The sequence below is a fragment of the Lissotriton vulgaris genome, chromosome 7 (genome assembly GCF_964263255.1).
Source record: "Lissotriton vulgaris chromosome 7, aLisVul1.2, whole genome shotgun sequence".
NCBI classification, from domain to species: domain Eukaryota; kingdom Metazoa; phylum Chordata; class Amphibia; order Caudata; family Salamandridae; genus Lissotriton; species Lissotriton vulgaris.
Genome location: NC_141695.1, coordinates 937,008,903 through 937,028,696, shown reverse-complemented (window position 1 = coordinate 937,028,696; position 19,794 = coordinate 937,008,903). Strand labels below are relative to the sequence as shown.

The following is a 19,794-nucleotide window of genomic DNA, read 5'->3' as shown; positions in this document are numbered from 1 at the left end:
TTCATTTACATTCCAGGACAAAATGGATAGGCTGTGCAACGACCCTTCGTTCTAATCAATGTTACTCATATAACCGTATTCCTCACCATTCGTATATGCCAGTTTTCTATATCTATTCCCAGCAAGGACATCTTCCACATCCCACCTCAGCTCTTTTGATTTTATCGTAATTTCAAGGGCATCTTTTTTGCCTCTCCCCAGGCTAATCATTTTTATTTGTCTTTCTCCTAGGGCTGCATGGTTTCTAAGGAAAGAGTTCCCTATTTTGTTCAGTAACACCTCCTCCCTTTTTACTATTCTAATTCCCTCCCAAAGCATCTCGGACTCTGCCTTTTCTATTGCATCCTTTATTAATGCTGAGTGGAGTAGGACCTTTGTTATTTCCTCCCCCTTGCTATTCACCATAAACCCAACTTCTTTTAGATCATCAGTACTGACATATCTTAGGAAGGGGCACATTCTAAAAGACGATAGGAGCTGTGAGCGATTTAAGGGTTTTAATTTCCTAGTTCTTTCCCCCCCTTTTCCTGTCCTAATGGCTCTACAAAAACCCAGTTGTCTGTATGCAGTTCTGGCTGCCGATGTTGTACTGTTCCCTCTGGAATCTCTCCCCTTATGTACCTACTTGCTTCTTCCCTGTCTCTGGCTCTCACCCCCTTCACCTGGTTTAGGTTTGTATGCCCCACACCTACAGACGTGTCCAACCCCCAATCTTCTACTGTGCCCTCCTTTGTCTTAGATTGGGTCCTCCTGGTAGCCTTTTCACCTTTTCCCAAACTTTTCCTTATTATCCTCCTACTTTGATCGTCAGGACTATTGCTACTTGCTTCTATTTCAGCGTAGTTTAGTTTTTTAGCTCCTTGTCCGTTATCTTATGAGCTGGAGAGGCCCCCCTCCCATACACCTGTTGCTTTGCGGGATGGCAGTTAACTGCGGCCTTTTCCCCCCTCCTTTGCTTTGTTGTTTTTTGCATTCTATAGCTCCTTCCCCCATACCTTTTTATTATCATGGGGCAGTAGGATATGTATTCTGTGGGTACATCCTCTGAGTGACTACTAGCCCTTCTCCCTACTTCCCCACTTTCCACTATATTCTCCTCTTGGCCTTCTACTGGCCTTACTAATGCCGGCATCATGTTTTTAATCCGTACCAGCTCTCCAATTATATCCTTGTATTGGTCTCCTTGTCTTTTTATAATGTCATTATTTAGGACTGAGACCTCTAAAATGCCCTGCAAAGTCTTCTGAAGCATTAACACAACCTCAAGCATGGATAAGCTGGTGGACCCAGTCACCTCCAAACTACATAAAGGCTCTCCTGATGCATCGGGACCGATCACATTTGAGCTCACTGGTCTTTGGTGTCCATTAAAACTAGCTTCCCTCCCAACCGAATTTCCTTCACCCCAGGGGTTGCTACTGTCTATATTGTCTTCATTCACCACATCTACTCCTATGTCCTGGGTGAATAATGACAGACACATCCTTGGTGAGGAAGACAGACGAGGTTCCAATGGTATCTCAGCGATATTGAAGTCAAACTGGTTCAGAGCTTCTATGCTAGATTCTGCCGAGTCTTCAATGGTTTGCGGGGGTCTCTAGAACACTTGTCTCCTTACTTGCTATCTCTTTTCCTTTAAAATGTTTCCAGATGAAGTCTTTAATGGATTTTGATACCGCCGACCCCCCTTTTGCGCCGGCTAACTTAGAAGATGTAGGCGCTGGCAGTGGAGTTGAACTCGGGGGTGAAATTTCTCTATTAGCCATTACTCCATTAGCCATTACTCTGCTACCGGTTGATGTTGCCATTTCTTTGTTTGCGTCGTCCAAACATTTCGATACGTTGATCACATCCACCATTCCGGATTTATTTCCTATTTTTTTAGAGTTTTTCTGGGCCTTACGTGGTTTGGTTTTCCCTAAGGCATTTGTCTTTTCGATTTCTTCTTTACTTCGTAGCAGAGGGTTCAAGGGAGTTTTGTTACACTGGGAGGTTTCTGCCGCTTAATGGGTGTGCATCTTCTCTCACACCCAGTTAACTTCCCTTAATTGTTTAACTGTGGCAGCAAACAAAACAAAAAAAAAATCAGATTTGGGATTGCCCCTTTTCACTTACTTCTGTTTCTGCAAGCCCGCACTCCTTCCTCACCTCACCTCTCGAATTTCAGGCGCTGCTATAGACTTCTATGGCAGTATTCAGTGGCAGTATTCTCCTCTCCTTGGCATTAGTGGGTTTCTTTCTGCCACCAACCGCCTCTCAAATGTGTGTGCATAAAAGGCTCCTTTCCAAGCAGTTCTTATATTGCTGTCTTGGGTTTTTTCTAGCCCACGCTCTGCCCTTCGTGCGGTAAATATTTCCTTAGGGCTTCGCACGCAATACTTTTGGACAGTGCGCCAGTCCTGAGTCTGTGGGCCGCGGTGGTAGCGGTCGTGGATGCGGCTGGCGGCTGGCGTTCTTGCCGTGAACCGGATGTCGAGCGTAGAATGTTGAGCGTCGGGAGCGTCGGGAAGTTCTGAGGTGGGCGGTCCGGATGGAGTGCTACAGTCGGGCGCAGAAACAGAAGTGGCAGTCTGACACTTGGAATTCCTTTACTCCGGTATAAGCTGTTTCCAGTCCTCCTATACAACGATGCTGCAGCCCAGCAGTCTCAAATTCGTTATTTCCTATTCTCTTGTATCGTACATTTCCCTATATTGTTAGGTCCTGAACCTGGAAGAAAACAGAGCTGTTTCCGTGCATTTACACAGACACTCACAGAAAATGCCCACATTTACACATACACATGCAGCCTACCTTGCTTACAGTCCAACAGGCACCACTACAGACAGACTCGGAGACAAATATACATCTGTGCACCCAAAACCAACAAACCTGCAAGTAGCATGACCTAGAGATCAACAGATAATCATCCGTGAATTGACATAGACCACCAAACATATGTTCACTCGGACCGGCAAACAGACAGACACCAGTGCATTTGGGCCGAGAGATTTACAGAGACATGTGCACACTCTAGTACGTATGCATAGGGGAACACACCCATTCTCTAATCATGAGTTTCATTCATTTTTTGATTTGGGTGGCAACAGTCAAGTTTGTCCGAAAATAATTTGCAAGTGATGTACGAAAATCACCTCTTGGAACTTTTGACCATGCACATTTCTTCAGGGAACCCCAGGGGACAAGGCCCATATTGTAAGAAAAGCCTGCAGGAATATTTGCACAGACCCCAACTCCTGATGTAAATTCTTATTTCTCAGAGTGAAACTCAGATGAATATGGTAATCTTGCATAGTGTACATGTCGCTGTTGTGGTTAATTTGTGTGCATGATTACAGATGTAAATTTCTCCCTCAGACTGTAAGGAGGGCCATGCTATCCTATAAAAAATGGATGCAGACACATATTGATGGTTGGGTGGATGGATGGGTTATGCAGCCATGTTGGCCTCATATTCTGTAGCACCTCTGCAGGGAAAATCAAAGTTGAGGAGTAAAAAGGTGTGGCGTATAAACACCTTTCAGTTTTGGGTTCTTCTTGGGGAAATCACTCCACAGAATAAAGAGAGCTTCATAGTGCATGCCCCTATCATTCATGCCCTCTTTAAAATGCTCACCTCTTGTACTTGTGTGCAGGTGTTCATGCATGTTATATGGATTTCGAAGTTTATTTTACAGTACAGGCTGTGAAACAGTGTAAGGAGTCTTTAGTTTAAAACTGTGGAGGCTTCAGCCCCCAACTTATATCATGCAGGTCAGAGAATGAAACGGAGCAGTCAGGGGCCCTGGCACTGGAGCTTCAGCAAGAGTAAGCTGCTGCAAAGCGCCGTAACCTGCAGTTAGCGCTATATCTGGCAGGGTGCCCTCCCACTGGTGTATGTGGCATGTGGGCAAGCTGCATGGAAGGGAGTGAAGTGATGGGTTCTTAGGGAGAAGGCACACTGGGGGAATGGTGCTCGGGAGCTGTGAAGATGGTGAGGTGTACCCGAGTCCAAGGCGTCAGCCAGGAGCCTGCTCCCTGGGCTCCCCTGATGATAAATGCAGCAGGCGGGGTCCAGCCTCCTCTCCTTCCTGGGCATGCAGTGCCCTGGCCTTAACTTTCTTGACGCGGCTCCAGTGCACTTGTCCTCTGTGCATTGCAGACTCCTCTCCCCTGGGACGGCCCTTACCAGCGCTGCACCAACGCTTCAGCCTGGCCCTGAGGGCAGGAAACCTCTTCCTTCCACTTACTCCCAGCAGAAGACAGGCACGAGAGCGGCAGGGAGAGGTGCAGGTACTCGCAGTGCTGCGCAGGAACTGGCTCTCGTTCTCCCCCTTGCCTCCTGTGGCCAGTGGCTCAGTTGGGTGCCTTATGGTGAGCCTTGTGGCCAGCACACGCTTGGATTCGCGGACAGCCAGCTGCCTCTGACTGGTGGCAGTGTCACGTACACACCCACTGGCTGGGCCACAATCTCAGGCCTGTGATGTGTAGAACAGTTTCACTTTCTATTTTCTGCCGTAGGGAAGGTATTGCCCGCACGAGAGGCTCGTAAATAACTAAGGAGTTAAAAGTGCTGATTATTCCGTGTTACCAGAGTAACGCAGAATGACTAAATTCCTCCAGTTCCGCCCGCGGAGCAAAACAAATTGTACACCCCTAGATTTTATGTTGTTACTTGGAAGCTGTTTGCAGAAGGAACCACTGTTACAATGCAGTATCACCTTAACCCCAACCACACCCGTTCGCCCACCACCCCCATCTGCAGCGCTCGGGGTTTTCACTTTCTTTCAATTAAAGTGGCACCTCTGCTTTACAGAAATAAAAATCATAATTTTTGTGCATTCTGGATGTTTGAATGGGCAGTTAAGGGGTGGCATGGGGGATATTGTCCGCATTAAAGTCCACCAAAGTCTATCTGTGTTTATAAAAGAATCAAGGCGCTGAGTTGGGTACCCAAAGCAAGGTGTCTCATTCTCCAGCCTTATTCTCATGAGAGGCATTGAACAAAGGCGTACAGCACGCTCTATCCCGTTGGATGCACTCTGAGTGTTAGCATTTTACAGCCGTTTATGCGTTTCTAGTAACAGTTTTGTTTTCTTGCATACACGTTCTTTAATAGTGGTTGCAGTGGTTAGTAGAAATCAGTGCCAGCAGTGCCGGAGAAATGCCGCCAGGTAGCGCTGTTGCCCAATCCTGGGCGAGAGCCCGAGCTTCATTGTAGCCTCCTGTAATCGCAGAGCTCGGTCACTTTGGAGAGAAGCAGCGACCGGGAAGGAAGGGATTCACAGCCGGGAGCTCTGAGCAGAAATCGGCTTTACAGCGCGAGTTTGGGATGTAATGGTAGCGCCCTAATTAATTTTCGTTAAGCGACACGGCGTGGATTCACAATTCAACCCTTTATTCTCGTGTCTCACTTGGAATAATCACGAACATTTATAATTTCTGAAAGGAACTCTACCGGAAAGCGGCTCTGACCATGACGGGGCTCGGAGCCCACCCCGGAGCCGCAGCACCGAGAGGCGGACGGCAAGTACTGGCGTCTTTGTTGTTTCTGTGGGTCTGTGAGGTGGTCTGTGCACAGATACAATATTCAATCTCAGAGGAACTGAAGAGGGGCTCCGTTGTTGGGAACATAGCGAAGGATTTGGGGTTAAATATCGGGCGTTTGTCCGGCAGGAATCTGCGTGTTGTCTCTGATGCTGACAAGCAGTATCTGACAGTAAACCCTGTGACCGGAGACCTGCAGGTGAGTGACAGGATCGACAGAGAGGAGATGTGCGGGGAGTCACCCACCTGCTCCCTCACCTTCGAGGCTGTTGTGGAAAATCCAATGAATGTGTTTCACGTAGAAGTTTTTATTAAGGACATTAATGACAACCCCCCGGGTTTTCCCAAAAACTCAGTGGATGTAGAAATAGTTGAAACCTCTTTGCCAGGGACCCGCATTGCACTGGACAATGCCCGTGACCCTGACATTGGCATTAATGCCCTGCAGGGCTATAAGCTGAGCCCAAACCCACATTTTGTCTTAGAAGAAAAAGTGAGCAGCGATGGCTACAGATGTGCAGAATTAGTGCTGGAAACTGTCTTAGACCGTGAAAAAGAAAGTCACCATCGCTTGGTTCTGACTGCCTCTGACGGGGGAGATCCAATCAGATCGAGCACCGTGGACATTAATATTAATGTTCTTGATGTCAATGACAATTTCCCAGTGTTCAGTCACGAGGTCTACAGAGCCAGCATCAGTGAAGGGGCAGCAATTAACTCAGTGGTGCTTCAAGTAAAAGCCACGGACAAGGATGAAGGTTCAAATTCAAAAATTACCTACACATTCAGGAACATACCTGACCAGTTCAGTATTATATTTGCTTTGGACGCAGATACTGGAAAAATTAAAATTCAGGGTGCCCTCGATTTTGAGAAGATGAATTCTTACAAAATGGTAGTAGAAGCAAGGGATGGAGGGGGGCATGTTGCCCAGTGTCGGGTGCATATAGAAGTTACTGATGAGAACGACAATGCCCCCGAGGTAACCTTGACTTCTGTCTCCAGTTCCCTCCCTGAGGACTCCTCCCCGGGCACTGTGGTAGCGCTCATCAGTGTTCATGACCGTGATGCAGGAGACAACGGCAAGGTTGTCTGTCAAATTCAAGACAACATACCTTTCCGCTTAATCTCCTCATCTGGAAAGTATTACAAGCTTGTAACTGAAAGCAACCTGGACAGAGAAGCTGTCCCAGAATACAACATCACAGTTACAGCCACAGACGAAGGATCTCCGCCTCTGGCCACCAGTAGAACTATCCGACTACAGCTATCCGATATCAACGATAACCCGCCCATTTTTGATAAATCTTCCTACCAGGTCTATGTCCCAGAGAACAATGCAGCCGGGGTCTCCATTTATTGTCTAAAGGCGTCTGATGTAGATTTGGATCTAAACGCCCGCGTCACTTACTTTGTACAAGGTACTCACCTGGACATCCCTCTTTCCTCCTACATCTCCATTAACTCCCAGACTGGTGTGATCTACGCCCAGCGCTCCTATGACTATGAGCAGCTGAAGGAGTTTCAGTTCCAGGTGAGAGGTCAGGACTCTGGGTCTCCTGCTCTCAGCAGCAATGTCACAGTGAGGGTATTTATTGTGGATCAGAATGATAACTCCCCTGAAGTCCTCTCCCCTGCACCCAGTCCAGATGGATCTGTAACGTTTGAGATGGTTCCTCATTATTCCGAGAAGGGTCACCTAATCACAAAAGTAGTGGCTGTGGATGCAGATTCTGGACACAACGCGTGGCTCTCTTACAACCTACTCCAGACCTCCGACCCCTCACTCTTTACAATCGGGCTCCACACTGGAGAAATCAGGACATCAAGAGTGTTTCAAGAGAAGGACGCCGTCAAGCAGAAGGTAGTTATCCTGGTGAAGGACAATGGACAGCCGCCCATGTCAGCCACAGTTACGCTAAACGTGGTGTTTGCAGAAAACATACAGGAGGCCCTTCCTGAGCTAAGCAACCAACCACTGGACACTGACAACCAATCTGATTTAAACATCTATTTAGTTTTAGCATTAGCTTTAATTTCACTTTTATTTGTTTTATCTTTGATGCTCGTTGTGATTTTCAAATGCAAAAAACGCAAGGAACTCAGTAAGTTTGAATCTCTAACCCCCGCTCTCTATTCACACATTGATCCAAGAGTCGCATCTAATTACCAGAATGGAACTCTGCCCCTGCCCTACTCTTATGAGGTCGCTGTAGCCATGGATTCTGGGAACAATCACTTCACCTTCCTTAAACCAAGTCAGGAGGTTTCCACGGATGTCCTCTCTTCTGGGAATGACTCTGGGATCGGAAACGAGTCTGTTGGAGAATCTATTGCGAGAGACGGCTTGAACCAGGTGAGAGTCCTTGCCAGTTTTGATTACAAATGGTTTCCCTTTGCCACAGTAGTTTAGGAACATTGCTTCGTTCATACCAAATCAGTAAAACTGGGCAAGGCTGGCATTAGGCATGGGCAGTGTGGGCAGCTGGGCAGGGGCCTGCACCTAGCCTACTAACATGGGGCCACGCACCAGTACGCCTCAGCCAGACCACATCACACTGGTCCTCTTGCTCATCTAATGGAGAGTAAGGTGTATCATTGCAATGTTGACCCCACCCCGTACCTCAGTGCTGTGGTGTTGCGAGGCCTTGAGAAAGCTGGGGGTCCTCTGGTCCCTGTTGAAGGAGGTGCTTTCTGCTGTTTTTTCGCCACTCAGGCCTGCTGCTCTTACCGAGGCACCATTGTCCCACAGTTTAGTGCCACAGCATTGTTTTAGCACTGTCAGCCTACAAGCAGACCACATACCTTCAGCCCTTTATGAGCTGTAAAAGAGGTCCCTATAGGTGGCTGAGAGGAGGAGATGTGCCTCAGGAGTGGTCTGCATGAGGCAACATCAGGAGGAGGAACATCTATAGATTTGCTAACAGCCCAAAATGTCTCACATTGTATGCAAATGTGAGGGGCTTCCCACATTCCCTTTCGGACCAGGGCCCCTAAAAACCCAGAACTGCCCCTGAATGTGGGAACATTGTGAATGTTTTCTGGGTGAATGTTGGTGCATAACCCGCCACAGCACGCTTCTAATGAATTAAAAGTTCACCCACAGAGAAGCTCTGTTCATGTGTGAGACATAGAGCGAGTGCACATGTCTGTATATCTGCATGTGTGTATGTGTGTCCGTGTTTGTGTATTTACAGTATAGTTGCCTGCATGCTTTTTCGTCTGATGCAGTTTAACTGTGAAGAGCATGAAAAGTCTTTTCACTTAATAGTCCAAATGCTTAAACATAACTCAATATTTGAAACAAATCAAAAGTAGCATTAACTAGCTGGTATTAGCTATTCAGCGCCAGTGGTTTGTAACCAGCAGTTAGTGTGCTCCAATAAATAAAAATATTAATTTTTAGTAGTTTGCAGAGTTATGAGTAGTGCTTTACCTCTAGTACTTGCCACAGGACTTTTACATCCTCTGGCCACAACACCAGTTAGTGATAGCATGTACTCACCTAAGCCCCAGTACAACTGTGCCAAGCTCATACAACATCTGCCATTTGCATCACATTCACCCCAAGCGCACTTCATGTGCCCCTGGGTCCCTGCACCATCTGCCGTTAAAAGGACAATGATACTGGCTTCTCGCCCTCTCGCATCTCTTTAACTACACCACCTCGGCAGAGAGCCTTGGGTAAGCGAATAACATTCAAACTCAATTGTAGACAAATTACTACACAAAACCACAAACCCCCTCCAGCATTAGAAACTTTGAAACATACACAATTTACGCATGTGCTTATCCCTCATTGTGTTATTTGCATGACTTCTTGTCAAATACCACTTTTCTGTTTCCAATGGTAAAATGGTTAAGATAGAGGTGCCACCAATGTGTTTATGCCTAACAAAACTTTTCATCAAAATTCTAGTTCAACGGTGAGAACATCCCAGCTAGAATATTTTACCGTATTTGACGTTTTAACGGGAGCATGGTGCTGATATTTCTGAACAATTTAACTTCCTTCGCTCACTCCCCTTCCCTCTCTCCCCTTCCCTCACTCCCTTCCTTCACTCCCTTCATTCACTCCCTTCTCTCTCTCCCCTTCCCTTTCTCCATCCCTCCACTTCCCTGACTCCACTTTCCTGACTCCACTTTCCTGACTCCACTTCCCTCACTCCCCTTCCCTCACTCCCCTTCCCTCACTCCCCTTCCCTCACCCCCTCACTCCCCTTCCCTCACCCCCTCACTCCCTTCCCTCACTCCCCTTCCCTCACTACTCCCCTTCCCTCACTCCCCTTCCCTCACTACTCCCCTTCCCTCACTCCCCTTCCCTCACTCCCCTTCCCTCACTCCCCTTCCCTTACCCCATCACACCCTCCCTCCCTCACTCCCTTTCCCTCCCTCCTTCACTCCCCTTACCTCACTCCCTCCCCTTCCCTCACTCCCTTCCCTTCCCTCACCCCCCTTTACTCACTCCCTTTCCCTCACTCCTTTCCCTCACTCCTTTTCCCTCACTCCCTTTCCCTCACTCCCTTTCCCTCACTCCCTTTCCCTCACTCCCTTTCCCTCACTCCCTTTCCCTCACTCCCTTTCCCTCACTCCCTTTCCCTCACTCCCTTCCCTCATTCCCTTTCCCTCACTCTCTCCCTCCCTCACTCCCCTTCCCTCACTCCGTCCCCCTCTGTCGCCCTCCTCTCTCCGTCTGTCTCCCTTTCGCTGTTTCCATGTCTCGGTCTCCCTTTCGCTCCCTCTCTCTCTGTCCCTCTACCTCCCCCTGTCATCTCACCCTGCCTGTGTGTCACCGGGCTGAGACAGCTTCCCCAGCGCGCACAGACACACAGCCCCACCCGAGCACTTCACAGGTCTTTAAAAAGACCATTTGCATGTGAATGGGACTTTGCTGTATTTCACCTCCTCTTAGCGCCCCTGCAGCTCCACCCTGGCCTTGCTGGATTGAATCGCCCAGCCCCCACAGAACAGCAGAGTGTTTGCAGACACTCTTTGAAAACACGGGTATGATATCTTATGGTCCGTGGGCCGTCATAGTAGGCTTGCTGGGCCGCTGCCGGCCCGCGGGCCGTACTGTGAGTACCCGTGGTCTAAAGGCACCTGATCTGAATGTGGAGCTAATTCCCAGTGTCACTTGTTTTGCACGAAGTAATCACTTGGAGGTCTCCCCTCTGACTTCCTGTAACTCCCATTCTGGGGTGATCTACGTCCAAAGGTCCCATGACTATGAACAGCTCAGAGTTTTAACTTGCAGGTGGAGGCTCAGGACTCTGGATCTCCTCCTCTCAGCAGTAATGTCACTGTGAGGGGGTTTGTAAGGGGTCTGATGGTGATCATCCTCAGATGCTCTACCCTGCTCATACCTGGCATTTCTGTGTTGTTCGAGATGGTTCCCCAAAATGTTCGAGTCTGCTCTATATTCTTGCATTGATCCAAGATTCACAGCAACCTGCCAGTAATGGGTCTCTGCCACGGCCACTGCCCTATGGGGTCCCCGTATCCCTGGATTCTGGAAACAATGAGTTTGCTTTTCTCAAGTCAGACAGGGTACCCACGACCATTCTGCTTCCTGTAAACGCTTCTGGAATGGAATCAGAAATTTTTCGATTGGAGGAACAATTGAAAACTGAAGCTTGATTCAAGGGAGAGATGGTCTTAGTTAGAGTTTTAGATCATTCTTCACTTTGCTCAGAGATATAGGAACTTGTGTGATATATATAATGTCCATACGAATTCACTTACAGGTGTGACAGTTTATCATTGAAAGTTGTTGTGTAATACACAAATTGTTAAAACTATTTAAAGGGTCACCTACAACTAAGTTGTGTGAGGGAATGACCTAGACGGAATTTTATTCCTGGCTTCGTTTTTGTCTGTAGTTATTTAATCGTGAAAGACAAGTTCGGTCCCTTCACTTTTCATGTTAATTTGAAACTTGATGCATATCATTAAACCAGTGTTGAACATGCTTAGAGTAATTGCATAGTCTGTAAAAAGTCATTCATCCAAACATTCTAGTAGATTGTCTATGGGAATTTACTTGAAAACACTTCTATTAAGCGCCTCAGTTCAGGTTAATGGTTGACATCATGCAGCTTGTGCTCCCTGAGACTGATACTGGTAACCACCAGGTCAAATCATTGTTTGAAAGCAGCACCAAGATTTGTTCTCTGGATGTCCATATCTGTAAACTGGGATAAATTAATTTCCTTGTTTGCACAGCAGTAAAATGCTATACAAAGTTTTGACTATTGTTCAGAGAATCCCAATTCCACTGCTAACTTTAGAATGCACACTGTTCCTCCACTTGAATTTCCAATCAGAATTTTGTGTTAGACTCTCAAAAACTGTTCAAAATTAGCTATGGGTGACACTCCCCAAGTGAAATACCTAAAAACTGCAAAATTCTGTAGAGTTCTGGGAGCAGTGAAGCTCAGTAGGTTGTGCTGCTCATGCTGATTTTTAGCACCGGGAGCTTGTCCTGCACGGTCAAATCAGTGGGAATGGCACCTTCAATCGTCCTGTGTCTTTCTGCTGCTCAAGTAGATTTTCTACTCAAGCGGCAGCTTTTCTCATTGCGAGGGCAGCTTTCTCAATGCCAGTGGTAGTGACCTGCTGTGACGATCCGCATGAAGAAATCCCATTGGGAGGCGGTCTAGTGCTCAATTTTCTCTCTCGCCAACTTAACTTTGGCAAGCCACACATGAGAAAAAACTCCACCACTTGATGGTTGGCTGAGTATTTCCGAAACGCCACGCTCCAAGTGGAGGAAGCCAACTCAGTGTTGCCCTGGGACAGGCGCGGCCCACTATTATCACAGGATCCGCCTCCATTTTGCTGTGGTCTTGATTTCTACGCATATCATATAAGCACCCTGCTCAGAGGCATTCGATTTTGACCGGTCGCTATTGACTGGATGATAGAGTGAAATAGACTGCCATACATCATTTGTTGTTAATTTGGACACAGTTAGGAGGCTTTACCTATTTTACAAGCTTGGTTACTTTGTATCAGAAGCGTCAACGCCATTCAACATCAACGTTCCAATTATTACCCTCGATCTCAAGACACAATGGGATCAAGTCATTATACATTACTACATTTAAAAATACGGAGATATTATACTATGGATTACTCTATATAAGAGCGAAAAAGGACATGACAATATTGCCAGCACCCTTGATGTTTGTCAACTTCATTATATACAACATTTAGTATGCCACTGGTAGATAAACCCTGAGGAAGGTTAAACACCGAAACGCATTGGTGACAATCATGTCTTTAACCAGTGTTTCCCATACAATATTGGACTCTGACATCTAGCCTTATTGTTGCATTGATCATCTTCCTGCATTCTCCAATATACTATTGTTCTTGTCGGAAAAAAAATTGATTTTCCTTGTGTGGTCATACCCAACTAGAAAAACAGATATATTAATGAATTTTTTCCATTTGTGATTTTAATGTTGTATGTTTGTATGTCATTTCAGCCGAGATTTTTTATATCAATTACAATTCATGAGAGAAAAGCAAAATAAATAAAAAAGATTTATTTTTTGTATATTATGTGTGTGAAGTATAGTTTTTGCTTGTATACCTATGATATAGTTGTAGCACATATGTACTAGTAGCACCTCTGCCCAGTGCTGAACTCTTTTTCCAATCTAGAGTGTGCAACACTAGCCAGACTTTCTCATCCATAAGGATAAAGCACTGATGAATTGTCTCAATAAAAGATTGTTAATCCTGCAAGCAATATGATGATGATATTTGATGATTGTATGTGTAGTTTATCCACATTGGTTAGAGAAACTGCCTTTGTTTTTTACATAAGGAGCTATTGAAATTGGTAACATTTTTAAATGTATTTAGTTAGTATATGTGTGGTGCTCTTGCGCCATAGACAGTGTCACCAAGTCTGGTTAGTTCAGAAATATATAAACTTTTTATAATGATTGACACAACATTGTGTGTCCAGAGGGTTCATGCAGCAATAGCAGAGTGAGAATACGTTTGTCTAACGTTCTTCAGTTGTGTGGTTCAAGAAAGTGATTCTTAGTGAGTGGTCCAGGAAAGTGATGGTTCGCAATGTGCGGTTCTGTAATGTGATAACTAAGGACTGATACTTGATCTTGTGTCAGTTGGCAGTGGTGGGGGACCTTTAGCCTTGTCCTGAATATAAAATGAAAGTCTGTTTTTACGGATGGAGTCCAAATTATGTTAGATCGCCGAGTTTCGAAACAGTTACTACCAACAACACATGGCAGTCCGCCTGGTTTGCGCCTTCAATCCTTACATCAGGGTGGTTGGTGTAGTTAACATTGTTTTTTTCTGTCCATTATTGAGGGGTGCACATGGATTTTTCTTGTATTTAATTCCATGAGGCAGTCATTATTCACGCTCAATTGCTGATGTAGTGTGACACAACACTCTTAACTGGCTACTACTCTGGGCCTGAATTTGTATTTGCGGCAGGACGTGTACTTTGTACTCCACATGCAGACAGACAAGGTGTGCACAATATTTCAGTAGAAGACTGTGGTGAACTCGGTGGCAGACTTATGGTGGTTGGAATAAGTGACTGTACTTAGCTCAGTAGTTTCAGAGTTGAAAAGATTGACGAGTGAACGCAACATAGACGTGGGAGTCACAGATATGCATTGCATTGAAACATAGACAAGTCCGAGGTGGCAGCTGCTTCCATACGTTGTAGATTTTACCTTAATCCACTTCATTGCATCAACATTCACCGCTAGCTACCATTAAAGATGTACATCAAATAAACCTTTTTATTAGACCAATCACAAATCTCTTGGGAAGGCAGCACCTAATAAGATCACTCCAAAGAATGCCTCTCGCACAGTCCTGGTTATTACAGCTTTCACCCACTAATGTGAACATAATTTGAAGCTAGAAACAAAGTCTGTCTTGTGTGCTCCAGGATCATTTGCGACTGTGACATAATCGCGCGATGCTACATAGGTGCAGTTTATAGAGTAATGTGCTTAGGCTGCTGCCACCTCTGCTGGGCCTCTTATATCTCATATCCGTTCTATAGGTTGAAGTTCGTGGTATGTCGCCAGCTTTCAATATCTGTCCCTTCCTCCACAGGTAGCATCGTCTGCTGAGGCCAGTGGCTGCTGTGCACCTCCGGTGCTAACACGTAGAGTGTGGGCGGCAGCAGGACCGGTTCACTCCCCCCTGATCACTGGGGGACTTTAGAGTGACATGAGGGCCTCCGTTTCCACTCACCAATAAATGTACAGGACCCGCTAACGTGCCTGGGATGTCCCGCTGGCATAAAGCGCAGGAACCGTATCATATTGTTCTTTGCTTATGCTTGTTTTACGCACCTGCCGAGAGTAAAATGGATTGATTTAACCCGATATTTCTCTCGGTTTTCAGACTGTTCAGCTTTGAAACTGAGCAATGCTTGCCTCTTTCTGTCTCAAGCCGTTCTGTCTCAAAATAATGCACTAACTCCGATAACTTTCAGGTTACATGGATTCATTGTATGCCCTGAATTGGCATACAAGGCGCGCGGCCTTGTGCTTTAGTCCCCAGTTTTTAGGGACCTGTGGTGGAGGCGGACAGGGCCGGTCTCCATCTTTCAGGAGTTGCTGCTGATTAAACGGTGAAGCCCGGCTCGGCTCCTTTGGTGAATTATACCCAGGGGCTCCCCTCACCGCCCCTCAGCAGTGCTGAGCCAAGGGGTCACCTGGTCCCTGATTCTCAATGAACTCCATGTGACATCAAAAACGAGGCCGCTGCTCTGATTGGAGGCCGCTTCAGCCGTCGCTGGTTAGTCTGAAGACTTTGCAAGTGTGAGCAAATCAGTGGGTGCTCTCGAAAAATAAAGTTCCCCAGAATGTTATGTTCTACCCGGGCTCGGCACAGGAATGGAAATGTACGTGTTTGATCGTATCTTACACCGCGTCAGCTGCTGAACACCAGAATTGTACGCCAGCCATATCCCACTGGGGGACGCTTTGTGACCTATACTGTCAGGGGCCGTCAGTCTCATTGAGAGCACCCTTCCTCCATCCCGCTGCCTTCCCTCGGTCTCAGCTGCCTCAGGTCGCTCTGGGATGACAAATAATTTCCATGAGTTCCTTCTCTTTTGTGGCCAAGCCTTGGTGTGCGCTCTCGCTCCGATCACCTGTGCCCCCTCTGGTCACCTGTGCCACCTCTGGTCACCTGTGCCCCTGGAGAGAAGACACCAAATGTCTCTTTGTTTCATTCGCTTTGACCTCGCTCGTGTTTCTGGCGCAGGTTCTTGGCCCGCACAGCTCGTTCCGTCTTTGCTCCACTCTCCGGGGACAGAGCTGCAAATTGTAAACCTGGTGGTGGGAAACCGATGGTGAAAGAAGTGGGGCAAGGATATGATGCTCAGTGTCCCAGCTCCACGTTGGTTGATTTTCACCGGTGATCCTCGGCAGAAGCAGATCGTTTCTTCACATAGACAACTACAAACGAATAACTCCATCCACAGTACCTAACTCACGAAGTAAATCATGGCTGCCACGGCTGTCATCAGGAAACACACTTCATTATTGGATGCGCTGGGCTTTCGTGTGCAACACTTTAACTGCCCCATAACGGAAGCAGGTTAAACGTTGCAGGCAGCAGCAGTTTCGCGTAGTGTGCGTTGTGACACCTTAAAATCTACTGCTAGAAACACGAAAAACAATCGCATGACCTGTATACTCTGCGCATGACCTGTATACTCTGCGCTTGTTAAAATATTTGTATTCCAAGGCTGGAAATGTGAAATCAATGTAAGAACGGGTTATCTAGTTTAAATTAGGATGTGTAACAAATTACTCACTCCACGGGGGTCCTGGATAGAATGGGAACTTTAATCCCATAAATAGAGAGAGAAGGGTCGGTTTCTTCTGTTTCTGCATCTCATGTGTGGGGGCTTCAGCCAATGAAACTGAAAGCAGAAACACCTCTGTGGGTAACATAAGTTGCAGCCCTGCTCTGTGGGAACCTGCACTTACCGATTAGGACACTGAGCGCCGCTGTTCATCCACCACAGAAGAGGACCCACGAAGAGACGAACCCAACCACGTGGTTAAAACACAGCATTCCCCGTCAGAAGGGAAATTCGCGGGTCGTCTCAGTGCGCTGCAGACTCTCCGTGGGTGAAGTCTATTTCCGGGCGTCATTTCCAGACCTTACAGTGCTGCAGATATTTAGAGGGACTTACTGCGCCCGCAATGGCCGCAACACCGAGAGGGTGTCACCTTGGAGCGCAAGTACCGAGGGGCTGTTACTCCGAGGCGCAGACACCGTGGCGCTGTTACTCCGGGGCTCAGGCTTCGAGGCGCTGTCACTCCGGGGCTCCTCTGCTGCTTCTTGTTACTCTGCTCACAGTCTGTGGAGCCGCTTCCGGGCAGCTGCGTTATTCCATTCCCGAGGAGATGAGGAAAGGCGCTTTTGTTGGGAATGTGGCGCTGGATCTGGGGATGGATACAAAGGAGTTATCAGAAGGAGGAGCCCGAGTAGAAGTTAGAGGTAGGAAGCAGTATTTTGCTCTTAATTTAAGAAATGGACATTTAAATGTCAATGAAAGGATTGACAGAGAAAGCTTGTGTAGACAAGTAGCTCGGTGTCTATTAAATGTAGAAATTATTTCAAAGAACATTATGAAAGTGTATGAGGTCGAAGTGGAGATTCAAGATATTAATGACAATTCCCCCTCGTTTACTGATGATAAAATAATATTACAAGTCCTTGAAAACACTGCCCCCGGCACCCGATTTGTGCTGCCCGAGGCGCATGATGCAGATGTGGGCGTGTACTCTCTGCAGAACTATCAACTCAGTGAAAATAAACACTTCACACTGGATGTAAAAAGCAGTCCTGATGGCACGAAGTATGCAGAGCTGGTCCTAGAGAAACCTCTGGACCGGGAGGAGCAGGAAGTTCACAGCTTGATCCTCACAGCCACGGACGGAGGGGATCCGGTCAGATCAGGCACCATGCGGATACAGATCAATGTGCAGGATGTGAATGACAATGCACCAGTTTTCAATCAGACTGTTTATAAGATCAGTGTGCTGGAAAACGTACCCAAGGGAACTGTTGTGAGCAGCGTGAAAGCTGTTGATATTGACGAGGGAACAAACGCAGAAGTAACATATTCCTTCAGCAAAATGGAGGAAAGCATTATAGAAAAACTCAAACTGGATTCTAAAACTGGAGAAATATCTCTGATTGAAAATCTGGATTTTGAAGAGTCCGAATTGTATGAGTTTGAAGTCCGAGGGAGTGATGGGATTCTCTCATCACGCTGCAAAGTTGTGCTACAAGTCATTAACGTGAATGATAATAGCCCGGAGATATTAATGTCATCTGTGCTGAATCAGGTACCAGAAAACAGCCCGCTGGGTACAGTCATTGCTCATATGGAGGTGTACGATAGGGATTCAGGAGAGCATGGAAAAGTCACTTGCTTTCTGCCACCTCATCTGCCCTTTCAGTTGAATAAATCAATTGGAAAATATTATAGTTTGGTAACTAGTGGTGCTTTGGACAGGGAACGTGTTCCACAATATAATATAACAATTACAGCAACAGACAGCGGAACTCCACCTCTGTCTAAAACCAAAACCATAAACCTTCAGATTACGGATGAAAACGACAACCCACCAGTATTTAATCAGTTGTCATATAGCTCCTCTGTAATGGAAAATATACCTGAAGGCACTTCCATTTTTAGAGCCAAAGCAACAGATTTGGATTGGGACAAGAATGCAAAGATCAGTTACTCCATCATTGATGGACACATTGAAGGTACACCGTTTTCTTCTTACTTATCTATTAATTCTGACTCTGGTGTCATATACGCTATTCATTCCTTCGACTTTGAGCAGTTCAGAGAATTTAAAATCCGAGTAAAAGCTCAAGATGGCGGTTCTCCGGCTCTTATGAGTAATGTCACTGTTACATTCTTTATACTGGATCAGAATGATAACACTCCTGAAATATTATACCCATCGCCCCCCACAGATGGCACCTCTGGGCTGGAAATGGCTCCTCGCTCCTGTGATCCAGGTTATCTGATCACTAAGGTGATCGCGGTTGATGCTGATTCTGGTCAGAATTCTTGGCTCTCCTACCAGCTGCTTAAGTCCACAGACCCAGGACTGTTTACTGTAGGTCTTCACACTGGAGAAATTCGCACAGCTCGCCCTATTATGGAAAAAGATTCTGTAAAACACTTCTTGGTGGTGTTAGTGAAGGACAATGGGCAATCCCCTCTCTCTTCTACAGTTACAGTGACCATAGTGTTGGCAGACAGTATGCCGGAAATGCTTCATGATATAAGTAACCCTTCAGCTCCCACAAACATGGAGTCAAACCTCACACTGTATCTGGTGATCGCTGTTGCTGTTGTTTCCTTCTTGTTCCTTTTCCTGATCATTCTTCTTTTGGCCATTAGGATTCACCACTGGAGGGCATCTCAGCTCAATGAGTCAGCCGAGGTCAATTTCGGTTCACTTCCTGGCTCCCATTTTGTGGGTATTGATGGAGTTAGAGCTTTTCTACAGTCCTATCCTCATGATGTCTGTTTAACAACAGACTCAGGAAAAGGCCAGTTTCAAAGATCAAGCAACTCCAATACTCTTTCTGTAAACCAGAATTCTGAAACTCAAGGACCACCCCTCTTGACTGAAGATTTTTTAGGTATAGGCAAAGAGGACCAGCTATTTTTTCAGGTGAGTTAAACAGCTCAGCATTTGTTTAATGCACTGAACGCTGGCTTTTTTGCAATGTCCGCTGTGAATAATAAGATGGCAAATGTATATTTTTATTCAATACCGTTTGTTGATGGCAATAGGCCACTATAGCAGATAATAACAATAAATACATTGCAAACATGTATAGGTACACTTTTCAGTATTTAGAAATGGCTAGACTTGATTGGACTGTGATTCTAGAGCTCCTTAGATCCAAGGAAGCAGAAACAGACAATTGAACTTGAAACACCCATTCGAATATTCCAGTGTAAGTGAGAAGTGCAGCCCCTGGTATTTGTAATGTTTAAATCTCTAAGTCCTTGGCTTTTTCTATATATTTCCCCAATATTCTCATCCATCTACCAAAATAGAACTCTGCCACTGTCGTCCTCTTAGGAGGTCACAGTAGGTGTGATTTGTTTGTAAAGTGAGGTTACTTTTCTCAAACCAAGGTAAGAACTTTCAGCAAATGTTTGTGGCATTGTGATTGGGTGTGTTGGAGAAACTACTGAAAATGGCA

General features: G+C 46.2%; 1 protein-coding gene and 1 pseudogene across 2 annotated transcripts; both read left to right on the top strand.

Annotated features, from left to right (window-relative positions):
• Positions 1 to 5,351: 5,351 nt before the first annotated feature.
• Positions 5,352 to 7,939, top strand: LOC147702724 (protocadherin gamma-B5 pseudogene; annotated as a pseudogene). Its single transcript, XR_015297366.1, has one exon. The product of XR_015297366.1 is annotated as a protocadherin gamma-B5 pseudogene (transcript).
• Positions 7,940 to 16,952: 9,013 nt separating this feature from the next.
• Positions 16,953 to 19,262, top strand: LOC147702723 (protocadherin gamma-A11-like). Its single transcript, XM_086929439.1, has one exon. The coding sequence runs from the start codon at positions 16,953 to 16,955 to the stop codon at positions 19,260 to 19,262; it is 2,310 nt and encodes a 769-aa protein (XP_086785565.1).
• Positions 19,263 to 19,794: the final 532 nt, after the last annotated feature.